Genomic DNA, 20853 nt, shown 5'->3' with positions numbered 1-20853 from the left:
TAAATCAGGAGCCAGTGTAATTAGGTCGAGCCTGGGCAGCGCATGCGCTGATCTGCGAGCCATGGTGTACTAGAGTATGTACTTGAAGCCCCATTCACTCTCCACCCATATTTGTCATTGGCTTGTGTCATTACCCTCGTAAATGCTGGCTTCTGATTCGTAAATAGACTTGTTAGTCTCTCCTTTGTACCGCCTTGTCTTAATTTGTAACTTCCCATGAGAACTGGCCTTCTTACTTCGCTTGTTACACTGTACATATTATTTACTCTGAGAGCACTATTTTCTTTAATGAGTTTCTCTTACTGCAGTTCACTTGCTCATATTTTACGAATTAAAATTCCAATGCCAAATTAATTGGTAAACAGTGAACGATGGCTGATCCTTGTATACAAGAGTTTTTGCACACCAGTAACTTCTTTTACTTTTGACAGTTTTCATAAACACTTGGGAAGTGGCTCTATGATGATGCTTCCTGGTGACACTGAAAAATGACTAAAGTAAACACTTGCAGGCTGATAAACTTGTGTGCCTGACATTTTCTTATGTGGGGTTGTTGATGTTCTTTCACGATCCCGGGCTTATGGACCTCAGAGAGAGCCCGGTGTGCGGGAAAGTCGTCGTTGCTGATGAGCTTAGCAAGGACCAGATGCTCTGGAGGCACAAATCTTTTTTAATGGTAATGGAAAACAGACTCCATTTCTGGGCCCAAAATGTTAATACTAAGTAATCTACTTTTGTCGGTTTCGGTTTAGAGCACGATCATCCATCATTCCAATTTCAGGGAGGTATTTGGAAATTACTTCCTACAGGATTTTGCGGATCATTTATGGAGTCTGACGAGGCAAAACATTTTCAGAAAGCCAAGCCAGGGCAAAGTAAGGTGTCTAACTTGGCGGAGTAACGAGTGGAAAAATAACAGTTGATGGACAGAATGCAGAACAATGTCATACATTCACCCCAGTACAGAGATCTGGGCCTAAATCCATCGTTTTTTTGCACTCCACACCACCCCAGTTCAGACATGGCCATATGCAAATAAGCCTTGACCCTGTGCCTCATGGGAACAGTCCAGCCCAAACTGCCAAGCCATGTCTTTCCTGGACCCAGATCTCTGTACTCGGGTGAATGTATGACATTGTGCTGCATTCTGTCCATCAATTGTTGTTTTTGCAAGAGTAACGAGTGGAGCCCTACTTTGTTTTGCCATTTAAATCCTACAGCAACCCTCTTTTAAAACAATGATAAAGACTGTCTCTTGACAAGTTAAAAAAAAGTGTATTGCTTTAACATGTGAAACCGTTTCAGTTTAGTACATCAGATTGTCACTGAATTGAGAGTAAATGATAGTTTGCTCCATGGGGAGCAGGGTCAAAACTGATCTGCATTTGTAAATGACAATGCCTTTTATTATTGCAGGTTTTTAAACACATAAATAAAAGCCATTGTCATTTACAATGCTAATAGCTCAATTGCATTGCACATGCTTGTTTTATTTTGTCTGCCGCAGTGCGCAGCATGACCCGGGCTCGGAAAAAAAAAGTTACATGAGTGGTGGAGGGGGAAGCCTCCGCTTTGCGCCTTCTCGATGATTGGCAGCTGCAGGGCATTCCTGAGTTGAAGTGAGCATGTCAGGTTGGACGGGTGCCTTGGTCCGACCAGCCCGACATGCTCACTTAAAGCAGGGCATAAGTCGTAAAAAAAAGAAGTGGGGGGCGCGCTGTCACCGGGAGTGACGTCACAAAAGGTGCCGAGCTCCTAGTCCCAAAGAGGCCAAAGAGTGAAGTCCAGCTGTTTGGCAGGGGGTACGGTGTCCCCCTGATAAAATAAGTGGGGGGGACGCCGTCCACCCGCGTGGTACCCCAACTCGAGCCCTGCTTTCAAGAAACTGCATTGTCGGAGCCCGGGGGATTGGTGCCACAGCCCCCAAAGCTCCAAATGAGCGATGGCACCCTCTGACCCAGCCAGTGTCTGGGTCTGGGGCTGCAAGCGCTCAGCCAATCATCTCACTGCTGGAGTCACAGGATGGGACAGAGACTGAGGGAGGCGAGGTCATAACTTGCACGCAGGAGTCGACTGGAGAGGAGGAGCGGAGTCTGAGGAAAACATAAACTCATCATTTTCGGGCAGTGAGTGTGTTTAAACTAATATTTCATTTATATTTATCCTAAAAGTATTAGAAATTTGCACAAATCGTTGATCATTTGCGAACACGCCGAACAGAAGTGGATATATAGAATCCTATCACACTGAGTGCTGTTTTAGTTTTATGCCACAACATAAAAATAATGCAGCGCACTTTGTGAAAGTGAAAGAAGTCTGCATGCTGACTGCATTTTATCAAGATATGCCACCGTGATTGTTAGGCAATCTGAAGGTTACACCCCCACCTCCTCCAATCTGACTGACCAAGTTATGCCACTGAGTGCACTATGTGGAAGACTTCCTAACTCAATTAGGCACGGTCCGGTTTGAAATATACTTGGAAAAGATGCACAGTTTGAAATCACTCTATATAAAATGGCCGAGACAGCCTCTGGTACAAATGTTGACATTTTAGTACAACGCTAGATAATATGCTTGGTCTTTTTGAAAAATCTTTACTCAAGACATGCATTGCATGGGCCTCGTGAATGTGGCACGTTTTGAACAGTCCGTGTTGATCCGGTTACCCATGTTTAGCGCGCAGTGTTTAACACACCATTTGTGAAATGTTTGCACTCTACATTTTAAAACGCGTGCTTTCATTGCAGTGACCTTAGCTGCGCACCCGGGACTAACCATCTGTGCTACTCAAGCTCTGTTACCACTGAACAAGAACGTGCTGCGGGAACGAGGATTAAACAATAACATTTTTTTCTTCAATGAGGGAAAAACAACACAAAGCACAACAGTAAAACACACCTTCCTGGTTGTGCTTGTTGTTTTATAATGGAGTTCCTAAGATCCCACATTTCATTGCACATTATATGGCCACAGCCAGAGTCCGACCTGGAACAAAGGGGGAATGTACATCAGATTTCCTAGTACAAACAAAACTACTTTTAACTAAGGCAGCACAAGAGTGGTATTCCTAGCCAGGGCCTGCTAGCTGGCATGAAGCCAGACTGGTCCGGATGCACTAGCTTTGTTATAACTTGTAGTAAACGAATAGCCAGTATTTCTGCTAGGATCTTGGCTTCTGCATTAAGCAATGATATTGGCCTATAGGAGGAACATAAATTCTTGGGTTTCCCACTCTTGTGAATAACCACTACAGTTGCCAACCTCTGGTCAAGTGGGAGCGATCCTATTTCACGCCTTCTGAAACATTCTAGTCAAATATGGTGCTATTTTACACGGGCAAGTTTATATAGCTCAATGGGTAAGCCATTTGGGCTTGTTGCCTTGCCCACTCGCAATTCTTGTATGGTACTGTCTACCTCTGTGCTTTCTAGTTCTTGCTCCAGGTCCAACCATTATTCGTCCGAGAGCGTGGGTAAAGGAATATCTCTCAACAGAGAGTGCACGTCTGCTTCTGTGTAAGACGTCTGAGATGTATAAATGCTACTGTAGTAGTTCCCAAATGTATTCGCTATCTCCTGTGGCTCGGTGAGTCTCTTACCAGACTCCACCACGAGTTCCGCCACCACTCTATTGGCCTGTTCTCTGTGGTCCAGCCAGGCCAGCAATTTCCCGGCCTTGTCCCCAACCTCATAGATTTTTCTGAGCGTTGCCCCATGCTGTACCTTGGCCGCATCAGTGGCCAGGGCTGCCTACGCTTTTGTTTTTAATCTTAAAACGTGCCTCACCTCCTCTGAGTTCATATCTCGGAACTTCCCTTCCATTGCCAGTACATCGGTTTCTAATCCTACTAACGCTGCCTGTTTGCTGGGATCACTTTTGCAAACTGAATTATGAAAAGCAGGACACAATGGCGGCTTAAGAGGCGGTGGAAAGAGAGGAGTGCATATTGTTAGAAGTACTTAGAAACACAATTGTGTTCAAACTAACCAGGTTTTAAGGCAGATACGAGAGTGTGTGTATATGTGTGTTTTTGTCTGTGTGCATGTAACAAATCCAATGTGAAATCCGAAAGACACCTCACAGTTTGACACTTCTAGGCGGCATCTAACTCTTTGAAGAGCCCAATCGAGGATTCATTCACCTTTCTTTTTTAATTTTTTATGTGTTGTGGGCTCAAATTTGCTTTAAAAATGCACCATTTGCCTACTCCTTTTTTTAAAAAAAATCCGGGGGTGAGGGGAGAACTCCCCAGAACCCTCCTTATGACAGTATGGCTCCTCGCTGCGTTCGCTCACCACAGGGACACTTACCCCAAACATTTACGCCCAACCATTTCCAAATGTCACCAACTGCCACTGATGGCAGCTAGGTCATGCACATAATTTCTTGCCGCCAGAATTTTTTTCCCCCATTCATTCTGCTCTTTGGCTTTCCCACCCAGCTGATGACCAATTATGTCGTATTTGTTCAACACCAGGTTCAGAAATGCAGAAGCTGAGTCTGCAGCTGTGTGCGAGATCAATGGACATGCTCTAGTGCAGGAGCAAAGCAGCCTCTTACTTGTCAGCAGACTTTTTTAATCATCCTATGTTGGGCCTGTCAGGGGAAGCCCGGTGCTGACAGACACTCCCTGGCTTTCTGGTACTACCCTTGTTCCTCTGTTGATCCGAGATGTTCTCACACCCTTTAATTGTGCACTTAAAGCCTCCTTCTTTTCTGTACTCATGGCTCTTGTCCCCTTTGTTCCCTTTCAGGTTGCCGTCATCAACCCCAACCATCCGCTGGCACAGATGCCCCTACCCCCTTCCATGAAGAACTGCATCCAACTGGCCGCTTGCCAAGCCACCGAATTGCTGCCTATGAACCCCGACCTGCCGGCGGACCTCTTCACTTCCTGTCTCACGACACCGATCAAGATAGCGCTGCGGTGGTAAGTGAGGCGATGCCCCTGATTGTCTTCAGGGAATGGAATCTCTTGTGATGCTGAAGCAGTGGTCTAGCTGTAGCATAGCAGTGGTCAGACCGTTCAACTTACTCTAGTGGGTGGCAAATGTACTGAATTTAGCACTACCTTACAAGCAAATAAAGTTGTTTCTTTCTGCAGTTTGTACGCTCAGATTGCCTGCGGTCTCAAGAGGCCTCCCCTATATTCCTGAAATCCTGCATGAAAATGTGACTTTCACTTAAGATATACAGTTGTTGCCTTTCTTTTTTCTTTCAAATAGCCTTCTCGTTACTTTCCATCCTCTGCATGCCTTATCTTTGTTTTGTTATGTTATAAGAAACTTCTAAAGCTCATGTTCACCGAAAAACGTTTCATGGCGCGGGGACCACAGCAGCAGGGCAGAGATGCAAACTATTCATACGTTTGTCTGAAAAGCCATGTTTTTTTTTTGCAGAGTTCTGAATTGCTCATAAGAAGTTCCTGCTCTTATGTTAGCCGCAAAACAGTTATACCGAGAGCCAACACAGCAAACCTAGCCTCTTCATATAGAATTTGGGAGCCTCTAGCAGATTGAGATGTGCCGATCTGAGGTTGTGCCTGGGAGTATAGTTCCTTATTCTAGAGGAAACAAAAATAAAGCTTTTACTCTGACGGATTTTAAAGATCGTACAGCTTGTTTTAAACAAGGTTCTTTCTACAATTGGAAGCCAGTGCAGTTTATTTAGTAATGGTGCAGTGTGACAGTATCTTGGCTGTTGGTAGACCAATCTAGCTGCATGATTCAGGGCCAGCTGCAGTATTTGGCTCAGACACTTAGGGAGACACATGTAACGGGCGTTAGCATACTCAATACAGGACATCACAAGTGCAAATACAATTTGGATGGTATTTATTTTATGGAGCTGAAATAAACAGGAGGAAGTCACTACTGTAATCTGGGGTTTCATTGTAAGGTCTTCATCGACAAGTATGCCGAGGCTCTTGACTGCCTTTTTAGGAGTGGGAGGGGGACCGAACTCCTGAGGCCAAAAGGAGGGACTTCAGCAGTGCAGTTTGTTTTTGACCATCATTATCTCGTTTTTTTCCGAGTTCCACTTTAGTTGGTGACTGTTCATGCTGTCACGAATGAAGACCATGGCGATCTGGAAGAATGCTGTTGAGTCAGGAGTTTCCACAAGGTTGAATACTAGTTGCGTATCATCAGCATAGTTGTATATTTTTACTTTCCGGCTTCGTAGGGAGTTTACCAGCGGACAAATATAGAGATTAAAAAAGATTGGGGATAGAGAGGAGTCCGGAGGCACTCTAAAACTAAGCTTAACCTTGGTAGAGCAAAAGTAGGAGAGGCGAACCGATTGTGAGCCGTCCGATAGGAGAGACTTCATCCAATCCAGAGCTCAGCTCTGCTGTCCTGTGACTTCGACACAGTTGAAAAGAATGTCATAATCTACTGTGTTGAAGGCTGCCGATAGATCCAGAAGGACCAACGCCTGGGCCTGACCTTTATCTACCTCATCTCTCAAGTCATCTCAGCACATCCTACTCTGTCATAAGCATGTATGCTCAAATCTCTAATGTTGTACTTCTACAAGTGGCCCATGTCATTTTAAAGATCACATCCCCTCTGTTATATCCTGATTAGGTATGATGCATTCTCTCCTTAATTCTTTGCTACCTGCTGCTCAGCCTGTGTGTGTGTGATGGCATATAATTAGACTGTTCGTTTGCTTGAGATATCAGTGGAGTGAGTGGGCTGAGCAGCAGGAGACTGGTCCTGGTGGGCATGGATAATACATCTCCATTACATCTGTCTGTAACCTGTAACTTAGACTACTATCTCCTAATTCATTTAACCTTAAAATCAACATGACTTGGCAACGTAGGATTCTTCTTTGATTGCAGCTCCCTCCTCATCTGTAAGTCATATTCCTGCAAGCTAACAATGCCTACTCTCCTCTAGCTCACCTGGTAATCCCACCGAACATCTGCATAAACTCACCCCCCCAACTGATGATCAAACCTAACTCATTTGCATTTAATGTACCACAAAGAAACTGGAGTAAATGCATGAAATGATTTTCTTGAGAGCAAAGGCAGATAATATTTACCAGTAATAACTGGATATCCACTAACCTTGGGTCTGGAACAGTGTGCTGTCTGGAGTAAAGCGCTTCAATGCTCTGTCAGGCATAGTACATGCTATGTCAATGTCATTAAAATATAATCCTGAACTGAGGAAAGGCCATCCTCTTGTGCACAGCAGCTCCAAAACATGTCAGACAGAGCAGTGGTTAACGGTGCAGGGCATGTGGCTACAAGGCTTCAGGCTCCTACAAAATGGATACTTCAGGGGTCTTTTTATTCTAGACTTACAGGTTAGGGCAGTTATACTATCAGCTACAAAGCCCTTTTGGGATGGGGAGCAGCGGTTGAGGGGCGAGAGAGAGAAAGACAAGATAGTTTCTTTGAGATGCACTTACTTTTTTCCAATCTTTTAATTATAATATTTTACTAGATTAAACACTGTCACCAAGATGTCATATCAGGTAGGTAGGTGGTCAACAGCAAGGGAAGGTGAATTTCATCTCAATATCACATGTATTAATACTTCACCTCGATATCTCCACAATCTACATGAGACACCTTCACAATGATTGGAAACATCGGTTTACCTAATGCCATGCCTCTATATTGTTTTCATATTAATAATTTTTTCCCCCATTATTTGGGACACCATCGACCTTCATATATGTACTTTTTGGCCAATTTACACCAATCCGAATCTTCCTTCCATTGGCCTTGCCAACTCTCCTAATTCTGGCCTTTTCACACCCCTAGGTCCAACCACTGAAGAGAGTGCTTCCTTTGTGGGTGTAATGCTGGGGGGGGGGGGGGGGGAGTTCTCGACTTCTAACTCCTCCACTTACAGGTCAAACCAGTGTCTTGACTGCAGTTATCTAGCTGGACTTGTCACTCTTACCATCAAAAGATCAGTCTTCATGGATGGTTTGTATCTTTGTTGGACCAAATCCTGAAAACAGCATTAAGGTGCGGTGTTTGATGTCCCAATGATCAGGGGACCAGCCCATTATGCACCTGGGTTTGGCCAAATGATATGACTGATCATTGAGTGAAGTAGTGTGGCTCACTGGTTAGAGGCGGCAGACCCGAGAGCAGAGGACGGCCCGGGACCAGGGTTCGATTCCCGGCGCGGCAGGTTTCTGGACCAGGGTCAGCGGACTCGATAATTCTCTCGCCTCGGTGCCCACTCTGATCAGCGATCACACTCGGCAACTCTGGGCATTAGCTTGCCTCATCTTCACTAACGGCCCCACCAGACCGCCGGGGATGCCTGGTCTCACCCTGGAGGTACCCATTAAGGGACCATCTCTAAGGGAAGCCAGGAAGGGTTTCGCAGCGGTCGAAGCGCGGAGATACTCCTCCGGGAGTCGATCCTAGCGCTATATAAACTTGCAATTATAAACTTGCAATTATTGAGTCGATTTGATGGAAAACCTTTTTCAAATTGCTTTGGACTGGTCAGCCAGGTACGAATAACCCATGATGTGCCGGTCTAAATTGTGTATTTAGTGTTCGCCCTTTTCCCTTTTTCTCTTGAAATAAGCTGTCTTTGGTTGATATGTACACCGCGGGATCCTGTGGACTCGGTGACAGCGCAGCTTTAAAGTTTAACTGGTAGACCCCCTGTGTTCTGTGTGTTGTGAATTAGTAGTTGGGGATAAATACAGGTGTGGGTCTCTAAAACATACATCCCTTGGACCCTCCTTAACCGTTGTTTTAGTGTCTTCACCCCCAGCTACCCAGAGCTTCCTTGCTGGGAGTTCTGACCTGCCAAGTGGTGCCTGTGTTTGGCCTCTCGAGTATGTTTTTGCTGTTGGGGGCTGGTAAAGCAACGCAACTACAAGAAATTCGACTCATCGCTCTTCTTGCGGCCGTTTTCCCAAAGCAGCACTGCCGTACAAGAAGAATCTCCGCGCATTGCTGCGCCACTGCCGAAACCGATGCAGCACCTGTCGCCACTGTAAGAACTAATGCCTCGAGGAATCGCAGCTGAAGAAACCAACGGAGCACCTACGCATCGATCACTGACCCACCCGGATTTCCACTCATCGCACCTGTGCAGCAAGTTTTTCCGACGCATCACCCGCTGACCAGAACCATCTTGGAATCAACGCATCGCTTCTCCCTACAGACCGGATTTGACGCATCAATTCTCCTGCGTGCCGCAGAACTGACGCATGGCACCCCTGGGTCACAGGAACTGACGCATCACTTTGTTTTTCGACGCTTCCAATCCCTGTGGCTGTTTGGCATTGTGAATTTTTTTCCAACTTCAGGTACTTTGTGAGAAATCACGCATCCATAGTTTTCTATGGTCCAAGTTGTTTGAAACCTTTTTAAAGTCATATTCTTCGTACATGTATGTTTGATTTTTGTCATTTTGGTCTTGTTGAGTTTAGATAAAGATACTTTATTTTTTTTACTGGTGTGGTGTCTATTTGTGGTGTTATCACTGTATTACTGTGTGGTTTGAGTACAAACATTTTACACATTGCCTTTGGGATAAGTCTGATCGTGCCAAGCTACCCAGGGGGTGAGCAGGGGTGATCTAAAGTGTGTATCCTCCTTACCCTGACTAGAAGCAAGGATCCTTATTTGGACAAAGGTACCTACCACTGCCAACTAGAGACCCCCATTTCTAACACCCTCTATGTGTCAATACATCGTACACCACCATTTGCCTAGACAAACAGGTTCTGCAGACACGAGCATCCTTCTTGCCGAAAGTCATGACACGGCTCCATGTCGGTCACCATTACCCTACCGGCATTCTATGCTTCACCTCACTTATCTAAGGAGAAGAAGGCACTCCATCTCTTGGAACAAAAAAAATAGGATTTAGCTTTTGCATCGATCGTATCAGAGAACACCGGATGGACAATTCATTCTTTGTGGGGTTTGCTGAAGCAAAAAGGCAAGGCAGTGCAGACACATACCACTTCCTGCTGGATTGAGCTCTGCATTAAGATCTGCTAAGCATTGGTTAGGAAACATCTTCCAAAAGGTCTGCGAGCTCATTCCATCAGAGTAAAATCTGACACCCTGTGTTGGCATTTTGAGTTCCGGTTCTGGACATCTCCAAAACAGCTATGTGGGCATCACATTATACATTTACAAAGCAGGACTGTCTGGCGAGCCAGGTTCGCCATGAGGGGCATTTCCACGATCTGTTCGAAAGGACGTTTTGGTTTGAGTCCATTCACAGACCCACCTCCAAATAGGTACTGCATGGGTATCTATTTAAAAGGTGACGAATATGCAGCTAGAACTCTCTATCAGAAGAATAAGTTACTTACCTTCTTTAACTTTCCTTTTTGTAGCAACTCTTATCCAACCATGGATTCCTCATCGACTCTCGTGTCCTCCCTGTTCTGTGAAGTGGACTCTTCATTTATAGGATCCAAAATCTAGGAATATGCACACTAGTCACAATCAATTTTCTTTCTGTGCTATATATCGGGGTTGCGGAACACTTCAAAAGTAACTGACATCAGCATGTGGGAGTGGTGCCTATATAGGCTTCTCACGTCATTTCCTGAGTGAAACACCATCACGGTGGAGCTGCACATACCGGTACTGCTGAAAAAGCTTCCCTATCCAGTCTGACGCTGGGGGAATATTCAACCGGAGAGGAATCTGTAGCTATATGGTCTCTAGTAGAAGGAACGTTACAGAAGGTAAGAAACTTGTTAATCTGTCTTTCCACCTTTTCTGAAGTTTCTAAAAGGGATTGGAGAGTTCATTGATTATTTTGTTTTTTTCAGTTAAGGATATTCAGTTTTTTTTGGGCAGTAGCTCAAATAGGACCCTGCACTTCTTTGGCGAATAATTTTCAAAGATTGTGTTCTTTGTAATATAAGGTGCAAGGTTGTGCCTAAATTGTATATACCTCTATGCTTCATGTCTGCTGGCTCATATGTCCTCCTAATTGTCTCTAGGTATTCAGCCCCCCCAAACCATTCCATTCGCCCCCCAATTTAAATTCCAATTAGGTTTCACTTTCGGAAACCCCCTAGGTTCCCAATGTGTCTTAACGTATCACCGTCCCATGGCAGTGTTTGTTTTGTTCTTTCCCATCAGCTGTTTGCCTATCTCCATGCTTTTACTACTGATTGTGCTTTTCATCTGCATCCTTTTGGTCTTTTCTGTTCTATATTGGGCCACAGGGTACCTAGTGGATCCCATTGCATACCTGTCAACCCTCAGTCCTGCAGGGCACTCAGTCATTAATCACCGCTAGTTGTGCTGCCTTAGTAGTATTTCTGTATATCGGGGAGGGCTATGCATGGTGGTTTCCCATCCCCAAAAAAACTGATCTGACCTCTACCTCCAATTTCCTAAAGTATGCCCTTGGCAGTGTGGGGTGTTTGAAGGATATATCAGATTTTGGGAGATCTTATCATCTTGAACATAGCTGTTCGGCCCAAAAGAGATAATGGAAGTGTTCTCCGGTGCCTTATGTCTCTTTAGAAGTTATGTAATAATTTACATAGATAACATCGATTGGATCGCCATTACATAATGCCTAAATCCTGAAACCCGTCTCGACATGGGCTAAAGGACATTTGTAGAGTTTGTGCTTCTTTAATCTGATTAGCAGTTACAAAATCAATGTTTCTCAATGTATAGCTTATCTGGAATATTGACCAAATATTGTAAAAATGTGCAGTGACATGTTTTTTTTCTGGGCTGTACAACATTGTCCGCTTAAAGCGATATCCTCTTGTCATGTATTTTCTCATTTCAGGAAACTGGGGTTCATTTGTACCTCAACTACCCCCCCCCCCCCCAACTCTTTTTGCAAGATTTGGGATGCACTTTGACTGAATGTGCCCTGGGTTCCTGCCAATCGGGTTCCCCAGTGCCAGTGTTCTTATCCCTAAAACGAATCCACAATTGGTCTTACTTTAGACACTCCTGTAAATCCCTAGTAAATGATACCCCTAGTACCAAGGGCATTGGCACTGAAAAGAGTATCCAAGGGCTGACGCACTAATTGTGCCACCCTTGGAACCCTTCACCAAAGCCATACAAACTGCCACTGCAGCCTGCGTGCCTTGGTGCAGAGAAAAACGGAAAGTGGACATGGCACACAGCCCTGTGTGTCATGCCAAAACAGCGCTGCCTAGGTATATGTAAGTCACCCCTCTGGCAGGTCTCTCCGCGCTAAGGCAGGTGTATATGTATGGTGAGGGCATATCAGCATGAGCAGATATGACTCTGCGATATTAAGTCTATTCTTAATATTGTAAGGGATAGTTAAGCCATGTAGAGTCCATGGGCTGGAAACTCACCAAAGTCTAATTTTCCAGCACCATGATGGCTTAACTGAACGTAGGAGAGTTTGATATCAAACTTCTCCTAATAATAAAACCACCCTGTTGCCAGGGTTAGATTTATTTAAAAAAATGCACTTGGGTTCCCCTTAGAGGGGTCCTCTGAAAGACCAACAGCTCTAGTGTGTTTCTTGACTGGTCTAAGGCAGCCTGCAACCCTAAGATGCTGTTCTGGGCACCTGGGGTGAGAGCCAGCGCTCTCAGCGCCCAGAACAAAGACTGTGCTGGGAGGAGGGCTTCACAATCCAAGGCGATGTGCTTCAAAGGGTTCAGCTCCTCCAGCCTCTCCTTTTGGCAGGAGGAGGACCCCTTCCTATCCCAACCTCTTTTGGCAGGAAACCGACAATAGCCCAGAGGGCTGCCCTCCTCTGCCAACCCCATCCCTCTGGTGGGGAAAACGAGGTAAAGCACTTTCCTCCATCTTGAAGATGGGAAAAGATAGCCAATAGGGTTTAGGGAAAGGCCCTCTCCCATTGGACGCTGGCATTTAGGGTGCGTAGCCACCCCAAGGTCAGGGGCCCATTGGCCTTTGCCCTCTACTCCTATGAAAGGCACCTAAAGGTAGTATTGTATTTAGGTGCCTCCCTGAACCAGAAAACCATATACCACGGACAAGACACAGAAGAAAAGGAGGGACAGCTGCTGGAGTGAGAACAGAAGATCCTAAGAGGAATTTTGTAACCAACCCCCTGCCTACCACTCTGGAAATCGAGAATCGCCTCACTCTTGCAACTGTGTGGCCTTTACAAAACCCAGGGTGCTGCCAGCCTTCGAGGACATCCAAAGATCTCCGTCGGGACAGAGATACTGTCCCCCTTGCAGTTGCAGGCGCCTGAAATCCCTAAAGTCCAGTGTCATGTCTTTGCTCTGTCTGGCCCGTCCGAGACCGCCTAAGGCAGAGCTTTAGCACCAACCCTCAGGATGATCAGGTCGACCACCATGCCAAATTTGGTTGTCCCAGGACCTTCCAAGCCCGCACGGTACCAATACCTGAGGTACCAGGCACTGAACCCAAAAAACAGGTGAAATGAGTCCTAGTGGGTTCCCACTTTCCAGCGTGCTAGCACTCCTCCAGTGATATCTAGCCTCTGGAGACTTACTTCCTAAGTGGCCTAGAAGACCTGGAAACCCAACAAGAATCTTGGCGGCCCTGACCGCAAGGCGCATCTTTGTGCATGGTGCCAAGCTGACCTGTTGGTGCTGTTCCCTGCCTGTCAGGCCGGGATCTCCACAAACCTGCGGTGGCCCCGAGGTCCCACGACCCTTGCACCCTTCTCTTTACTTGTCGAAACCTCTTACTTCCTTGAAGTCCCTTTCTATCGCCGTCATCCAGGTGCCCCATCCTCCTGGTGGCACACCAGCGACCGTGTTCATTTGTCCCGCTCTCCCGCCAAAACTCGGGGGTTTCCAATGAGGCGCCCCTTGGACTTGAGCCCCCTCCCACCTGCCTGCTCCTTGAAGGTGAAGCCCTGAATGCTGTGCATTGTATGTTTTCTTACTGTGCCAAATTTCTCCTTAGGAAATGTATGGTGTGCCATTGCGCACCCTGGAGTAACATTATCTTAGAGATCGGAATGCCTTGTATAAAGTGTTTTCACTTGTATCCAACACCTTACATAGCCCTTCTAAATTGAATTGCTCTAGGAAAAGTATTTCCAGTACATACCTTCCTGCCATAGGATTGTATGGCACTTTACGCCATTGTACTAAGTATTGGTTCCTCAAAGTATTACAAAGAATTTTTCTCTTTTTTTCTTTTTTAATTTTATTGTTTTGTTGCAAGTTGATCAGGTTACAAGCATATACAAAAAAACAAAAAAAAGAAAAAACAGTAGAGAATGCTTCATATATACAACAGGCATTGGATGAAAGAAAAAGCAAAGAAAATACAATAACAGAGAAGAATATACATTAAATAAACGACAATCATTAGCTCATAAAGCTAATTTATTAGACTGCTGACCCACCTTCCCGCTCCATCCATCGCTCTACTGGTTCCCAAATTTTAATTCCCATTGCCCTTCTTTTACGTCCTTTCGTTCTATATATAGCAAGTTCCACAATATACCTTGCCAACAGACGCCCTCTCCAAGAAGAAAAGGAGGTTGGGTCTGGACTAATCCAATCTTGAGTCACACATGAGCGAAAAATCCCAACTGAGATAAATAACAGCTTTTTTTGATCGTCTATCATGGATGTAGAGGAGATTCCTATCAGAACAAGTTCTGATGTGAGTATTACAGGAATTCCAAGTATCAAGGAAAGAAAATGTTGGATTTCTGATAGAATTCTTCTTAGATGCAGACATAGAAAAAACATGTGTACAATGTCCGTTGCATGCAAGCCACATCTATTGCAAGCAGTGCCAGCTGAAGAACCCCGTTTTGAGATTTTGGCTGGCGCATAATAAAGATCATATAGCACCATGTAATGTTGGGTTCTACTCCTTCCTGAAAGCAGAATAGAGTTGGTCAAATGGATAGATTCCTCCATCTTAATTGAGTTCAATCCCAATTTCTCAGCCCAAAGATTGTGTCTAAAAAATAAATCATCTGAGTATTGGGATAACAGCTGATTGTAAAAATAGCCAATTTTCCTTCTTTTATACATAGTCAATCAAAAGAATTCGTTGTAGCGATGTACGTTCTTGCTCCGATAATGTGTTTAAATACCTGTACCACTGTAGGTATTTAAATTAGTCATCATTTGTGAGTTTAAATTTAGTTTGAAGTTCAGTAAATGATAAGAGTTTATTATCCTGTAGAAGATCACTGAGCTGAGTAATACCACAGTTGCGCCATCTTTTCGTAGTAGTATCTGTACCCACAAATGGAAAAATATGAAGGGAGGTCAGAGGGGTGTATCTCGTGATTCTATGGATATCGAAAATTCGTTTAATGAATTTCCAAGCCCTAAAAGCAGCTTTTAAGATTTTAAATTTAGTTCTTTTGTAGTCACTGGGCTCAACAAATTTTAATAAACAGCCCTTAGCCTCTGTCCCTAGAACCAATTCATAAATAAATGGGAAGTGGGAATCTAGTATTGGGGCCGTATCGCTGATTATTAAGGGAGAAATGATATGCAGTACTGATGAAAAGTAATAATAGAAAAAATATGGTATGGCCCAACCCCCCCTATCCTTTGGAATTATCCTTTTTCGATAGGCTATTCGGTGTCGTTTATGCCCCCAGATAAATCTTCCTGTCATTTTCTCCAGCTGTTTAAAAATAGGCATTGGGAATTCTAGAGGAATACAACGAAATGGGTATAAAAAGTTTGGGAGAATCATCATCTTCATAACGTTATTTCTACCATATAAAGAAAGGTGAAGGTGATTGATGCGCTCAAGTAGAATATTAGATTTCCTTATCATAGGTAGGATGTTTATTTTGGGAATTTGTGAGACTGGTTAAGTGATCTTGATACCCAGATATGTTGCAATTGGAACTATATTACTAAATAGTGGGGGGTTTTGGCCGGTAAATAAAATTTGTGTTTTAGCCATATTTAATTTATAGCCCGAAAAGGCACCAAATTGATTAGCCAGATCTTCTATCTTTGGGATTGCTTTAGCTATATCTGTGGTAAGGACAACCACATTGTCAGCGTATGCTAGTGCCCTATAATGTGTGCCTGCCGCTACTACAGGTGTAATATCATGCTCATGGTTTAGTTTATTTAGAAAAACTTCAATATAGATTGCAAATAGCAACGGAGAGGCAGGGCACCCCTGCCTGATGCCTCGGCAAATTGGAAACACGGTTGACTTATTTACTCCAATTTTGATAGATGAGGTAGGAGTGTTATACACAGCTTTTAATGCTCTTATCATACCTGGTCCAAACCCCTTAAATAATAGTAAATCCCAACGGTATGGCCAGGCCACTCGATCAAACGCCTTTTCGGCTTCTAAAAGAGTAACCCCGACAGGAATGTTTGTACCTTCTGCCCAATCAAGCAAGACAATTACTTGACGAACGTGATCGGTGGTATCCCTTTTAGGTATAAACCCATGTTGCCATCGAGATACTATAGTGGAAATTATCGTAGACAGCCGAGTTGCTAACATTTTAGAAAAGACTTTGCTATCAGCATTTATGAGCGATATCGGCCTGTAAGAGGCCGGATCAGAAGGAGGTTTATCTTTTTTTTATAAATGCCATGATGGTCGATTCGGCCCATGATGGGAGGGTAGCACCTTTCTGTGCTATCAAGAATGTTGTCAGCAAGTCTTGTTTTAACACGTTCCTAAACATCTGATAGAATTCTAATGGAATCCCGTCTGGTCCCATGGCTTTACCAGTAGTAAGAGATAGAAGCGCTGAATTTATCTCTTCCCAAGTGATGTCCTGTTCTAAAAACTGGGTCTGATCTAAAGAGAGCTTGGATATATTATCATTTTGAATGAAATTTAAAAATGATTCACTAGAATAGTTTAGGGTATCTTGAGCGTATAGCTTGAGGTAAAATTGTCGAAAGACCTCTAAAATGTCATCAGGTTTAGTATGTATCTGACCAAGCTCGTCTTTGATTGAGCCAATAAAAGTAGATGCCACCTTTTGTCTCATCTTTTTTGCCAGAACTTTTCCAGATTGTTCTCCCATCTCGAATATGTGTGCTCTCATGACTGCGGATTGTTCAGCCAGTTTAGCTGCAAAAGCTTCATAAAGTTTTGCTTTATGAATAGCTAATGAAGATTTTATTGGTTCGGTATCCTGATTATTCTTTATGGCATTTATCAGTTTCTCTTCCCAACCTCGAACTACTTTGTATAGATGGTCCATTTTATCACAAATTGTTTATTGATTGAATATGAAAGAGTCTCTCCTCTCACACCCGCTTTAAAAGCATCCCATACAATTTTAGAAGGGGCGCTTCCCCTGTTAAATTCAAAGAATTCCATAATCCACTTGCCCATATATTCTATATGTTTTGGGTCCGCCAACAGTTTCCGATCAAATGACCACTGGTTAAAATTAGTATTAGGGTAGACTTTTAGCTCTATCATGATTGGGTTATGATCCGATATTACTCGGGGAAATATCTCAAATATAATATTATCAATGAGGGAGGCTTCAATAAAAAAATAATCCAACCGCACCATCTTCTGATGGGGAGCGGAAAAAAAAGTATAATCAGGTGATATAGGATTCTTAACGAATGCTACATCGAACAGACCATATTCTTTTATTAAACCCTTTTAAGCTTTGTAGGTCCTTTCTTTAGCCCTGTGTAATCCGCACTGCCATAGAGATCCAGGCCCCCATACAGATGAATATTAAAGTCGCCACAGAATATCAAGGGAGATGGCCATTGCGCTAGTTCTAAATTTAAAACATTCAAAATTTCAGTATCATCTGTATTAGGAGCATAAATTGAGCAAATGGTATAGGTTTTATTATCAATGTTGAGTTCCAAGATAACCCATCTGCCACATGGATCAACCTTACTACGCTTAAGAGAGCCCAGCCCTCTTCTCATAAGTATTGCCACCCCTTTTGTGATGGTTCCTTGACGTGTGCAGGCCAATAGATGCATGCCTAGATCATTAAAGCAATGCCGATCATTCCAGGTCAAGTGCGATTCTTGTATACATAAAAGGTCTATTCGCATAGACTGTATCATCTGTGCACAGACCCCCCTCTTCTTTTTGTTATTTATCCCACACAGATTCCATGAACAAATCCTTAGTTTACCCCACATTTCATTTTGATAGGATATTCCCCACAATAGAAACCAAGACCATTAGAACCAAAAATAGTGCAAATCATTCCTTCTTGAAATTTCCAATGACATATATCAACAAGCTGGGATTTGTGATTAGATTTCATACTCATTATCAAAAAAGCTGCCACATCGAACAATATAATCTCTACTTTAATTTTGGAAAATTTGCTCTTCACCTGATCATTCTCGCACCCTTCCCCTCCCCTTCCCTCCCTCTTAGCCCCGCCCCTCCTCCACCCCCACCCAAGGAAAGGCAAAGGGACTAAAGTCCCTCATATTGATGATGATGTGAGATGCAACCTATGTGTCTCGCCACTAAACTATACTAAGACAACCAGATATATGTAGCCTCCATCGTCTAAGAAAAGTGAATTAATATGTGAGAAATACAAAAAAGAAAAAATAGACCAGAAGGAACTTGACTAATGAGAGAGAACACTATCTAAAACAACCATTACTGCTAGCTATTCTGTAAAGGAGAAAATATTAGTAGAAAGGGTCTAATTTGAATCATATCGATGTGAGTAACTCTTTGGCTGCCCCTTCTGATGTTAAGAAATATGTTCTCTCTTTGAAGATAATCTTCAGTTTAGCGGGGTTAAGAAGGAAGGCCTGCACTCCCTTTGTTTGGAAAGAGGGGGATCAGCTGTCTAAGTTGTGCAGTAGAGTGGCAATAATCAGGGCGGACAAAGAACTCCAGGCCCTTCCCCCTACGCTTTCTATCTGGCCTAGCTAGATCGTAAAGAGCTTCCCTTGCCAAAAAGTTATTTAAACAAATAAGAATAGCCCTTGGCTTAACATTAGAGTCACTTCTAGGATGTTTTTGAAAAGGGAATCTATGCACCCTTTGAAGTTCTATATCCCATTTCCACTGGGTAAGCTCTGGGAAGGCTTCGGTAAAGAGATCTACTACAAATTTTCTAATATTTCCCCCCTCACTATCTTCAGGAATACCTAAGATACGCAGGTTATTCCTGCGTGACCTATTTTCGAATAGAACTGTCCTGCCGAGTCAACAGATTCCACTTCTACCTGCGAATTAGTGGCTTCGATAGTCTCCAATGCATCTTGAAGAATGATATCAGAGGATGAAACCCCTTCCGACTGTGTCTGCTGTATCTGCTGTGCAGGTGGTATAGCATTGTCAGCCAAACCAGTTGTGAGAATTGAAGAGTCTTCACTAGCAAGGGTAGTTTGTTGTTGAGTTAACGGCTGCTCGAGCTGTTCAGACAGTTCAGACTGTCCTTGCTGTTCAGGAGTTTCTCCTTGCTCCCCTTTTCCCTTATTGGTACTTTTGTTTACTTTTCTGAACATGCCATGAATTTTCGGAGTCGTGCTGGGACTGGCACTACTAATCCCAGAATGCACCGGAAGAAATTGTGCTTGGTCCCTGGCTGGAGCGTTCATTACCGATAATCCTAAACCGCCCCCCAGTGGTGTTTTGCCCTGGATCACAGTTTTATCTTTTTGAAAACTCTCAGCCGCTAGTGGTGCAACAGCTGCTCGGGTCTGAGCCGTGTCCTGAACAGCCGCGGCTGTTGCGGCACGAGTCTTGGGTTTTGGCTGTTTCGGCATGCTGTGCTGAGCGCGTTGGGCGTTGCAATCCGCCGCCGTGGTATGGAATCGGCTATCCAACTCGGAAGCGCCGCAGGTGAGACTCCAGACGGGGATATTGCTGAGGCTGGACGCGCCTCCTCTCCTCGCAGGTCGCCGCCGCCGCCAAGCCGCCAGAAGCGAGCGGTGAAGATTCCAATATAAGTCTCTCCGCATCCCCGGCTCAACCGTATATACACAGTATACAGTTTCACCGAAGAAACAAGCTTGCTAGCAGGTCAAACAAGTGAGAAATGTAGATAGTGGCGAGACCGCTATCGGTGCTCCTCACACGGACGTCCTCACGTCGGCCATCTTGCCTCCGAATTTTTCAACACTGCAAAGTATTTTGTTTTTTATCCTACTGGAAAGTATTGTCCTGACCTTACAAACCAATATGTTCTGCATTTGAAAAGTAATACTGCTTTTGAAACTGTTATTTACCTGCAACTGAGTTTCTCTTGGTTCTAGAAATAAAATAACAAAGTAATTTTGTATACAAACAATCGGTCTGGATTTAGTCTCTGAGTTTGTCCATCATTTCTTGCCTGAGTGTGTACAATACATGCTTAACACAGCCCTCTGATAAACCTAACTGCTGGCAACACTAGCACAAATAGAGTTTTTAGGATTATCTACTTAAGCCTCTGGGCATCTACTGGACTTTGTGCATACTATACATTCATTTGGTATAGAAAATACAGAGCCAGCTTCCTACACTCATTGTAACCATCTGATCAGCAGAGCTAGCACACCAGGGTAGCGCCAAGGCTAAAGTCAAGGTATCCAGGGGGCACCCGTGCCTTATTCATCATTCTTGTAGTAACAGTTTTGAGCAGGTGTCATTGACTTTTTACTTTGGCCATAGGTTTTTGGTAAAGCAACATCACTTGTTGTAGTTTAGCCCAAAGCACTTCCTTATCAAAACTACAAGCATATATGGCATTTCCATTGGCTTCAAGCAAAAGTACCACTGTTTTAGCACCTCTTTTGTGTACTCCATGCTCCCATATAGCTTTCCTTACGTTAAGTCCGGTACTTCTGTTTAGAATTCGATCTGGGGGTATTAGTGCCGATCACCTTCTGTCAGTGAGCCGCAAATATATTGTTGAAAACTTTAGTTTGTGTTCAGAAGGGAGAACATCTAAATGGTTCACATTTATTTAA

General features: G+C 43.9%; 1 protein-coding gene across 3 annotated transcripts in view; it reads left to right on the top strand.

Moving 5' to 3' along the window:
* The window catches only part of RPTOR (regulatory associated protein of MTOR complex 1), a 2217374-nt gene that overhangs the window by 1021388 nt on the left and 1175133 nt on the right, over nt 1-20853 (top strand). For all 3 annotated transcript variants that reach the window (XM_086931040.1, XM_086931039.1, XM_086931041.1), the window contains one exon: nt 4758-4933. In XM_086931040.1, the coding sequence (XP_086787166.1) occupies nt 4758-4933 (176 nt within the window). The remainder of the gene's footprint in view (nt 1-4757; nt 4934-20853) is intronic.

The sequence above is a fragment of the Lissotriton vulgaris genome, chromosome 7 (genome assembly GCF_964263255.1).
Source record: "Lissotriton vulgaris chromosome 7, aLisVul1.2, whole genome shotgun sequence".
Classification (NCBI taxonomy): Eukaryota; Metazoa; Chordata; class Amphibia; order Caudata; family Salamandridae; genus Lissotriton; species Lissotriton vulgaris.
Note: the sequence above shows the minus strand (reverse complement) of the source record. Positions and strands in the feature narration are given on the sequence as shown.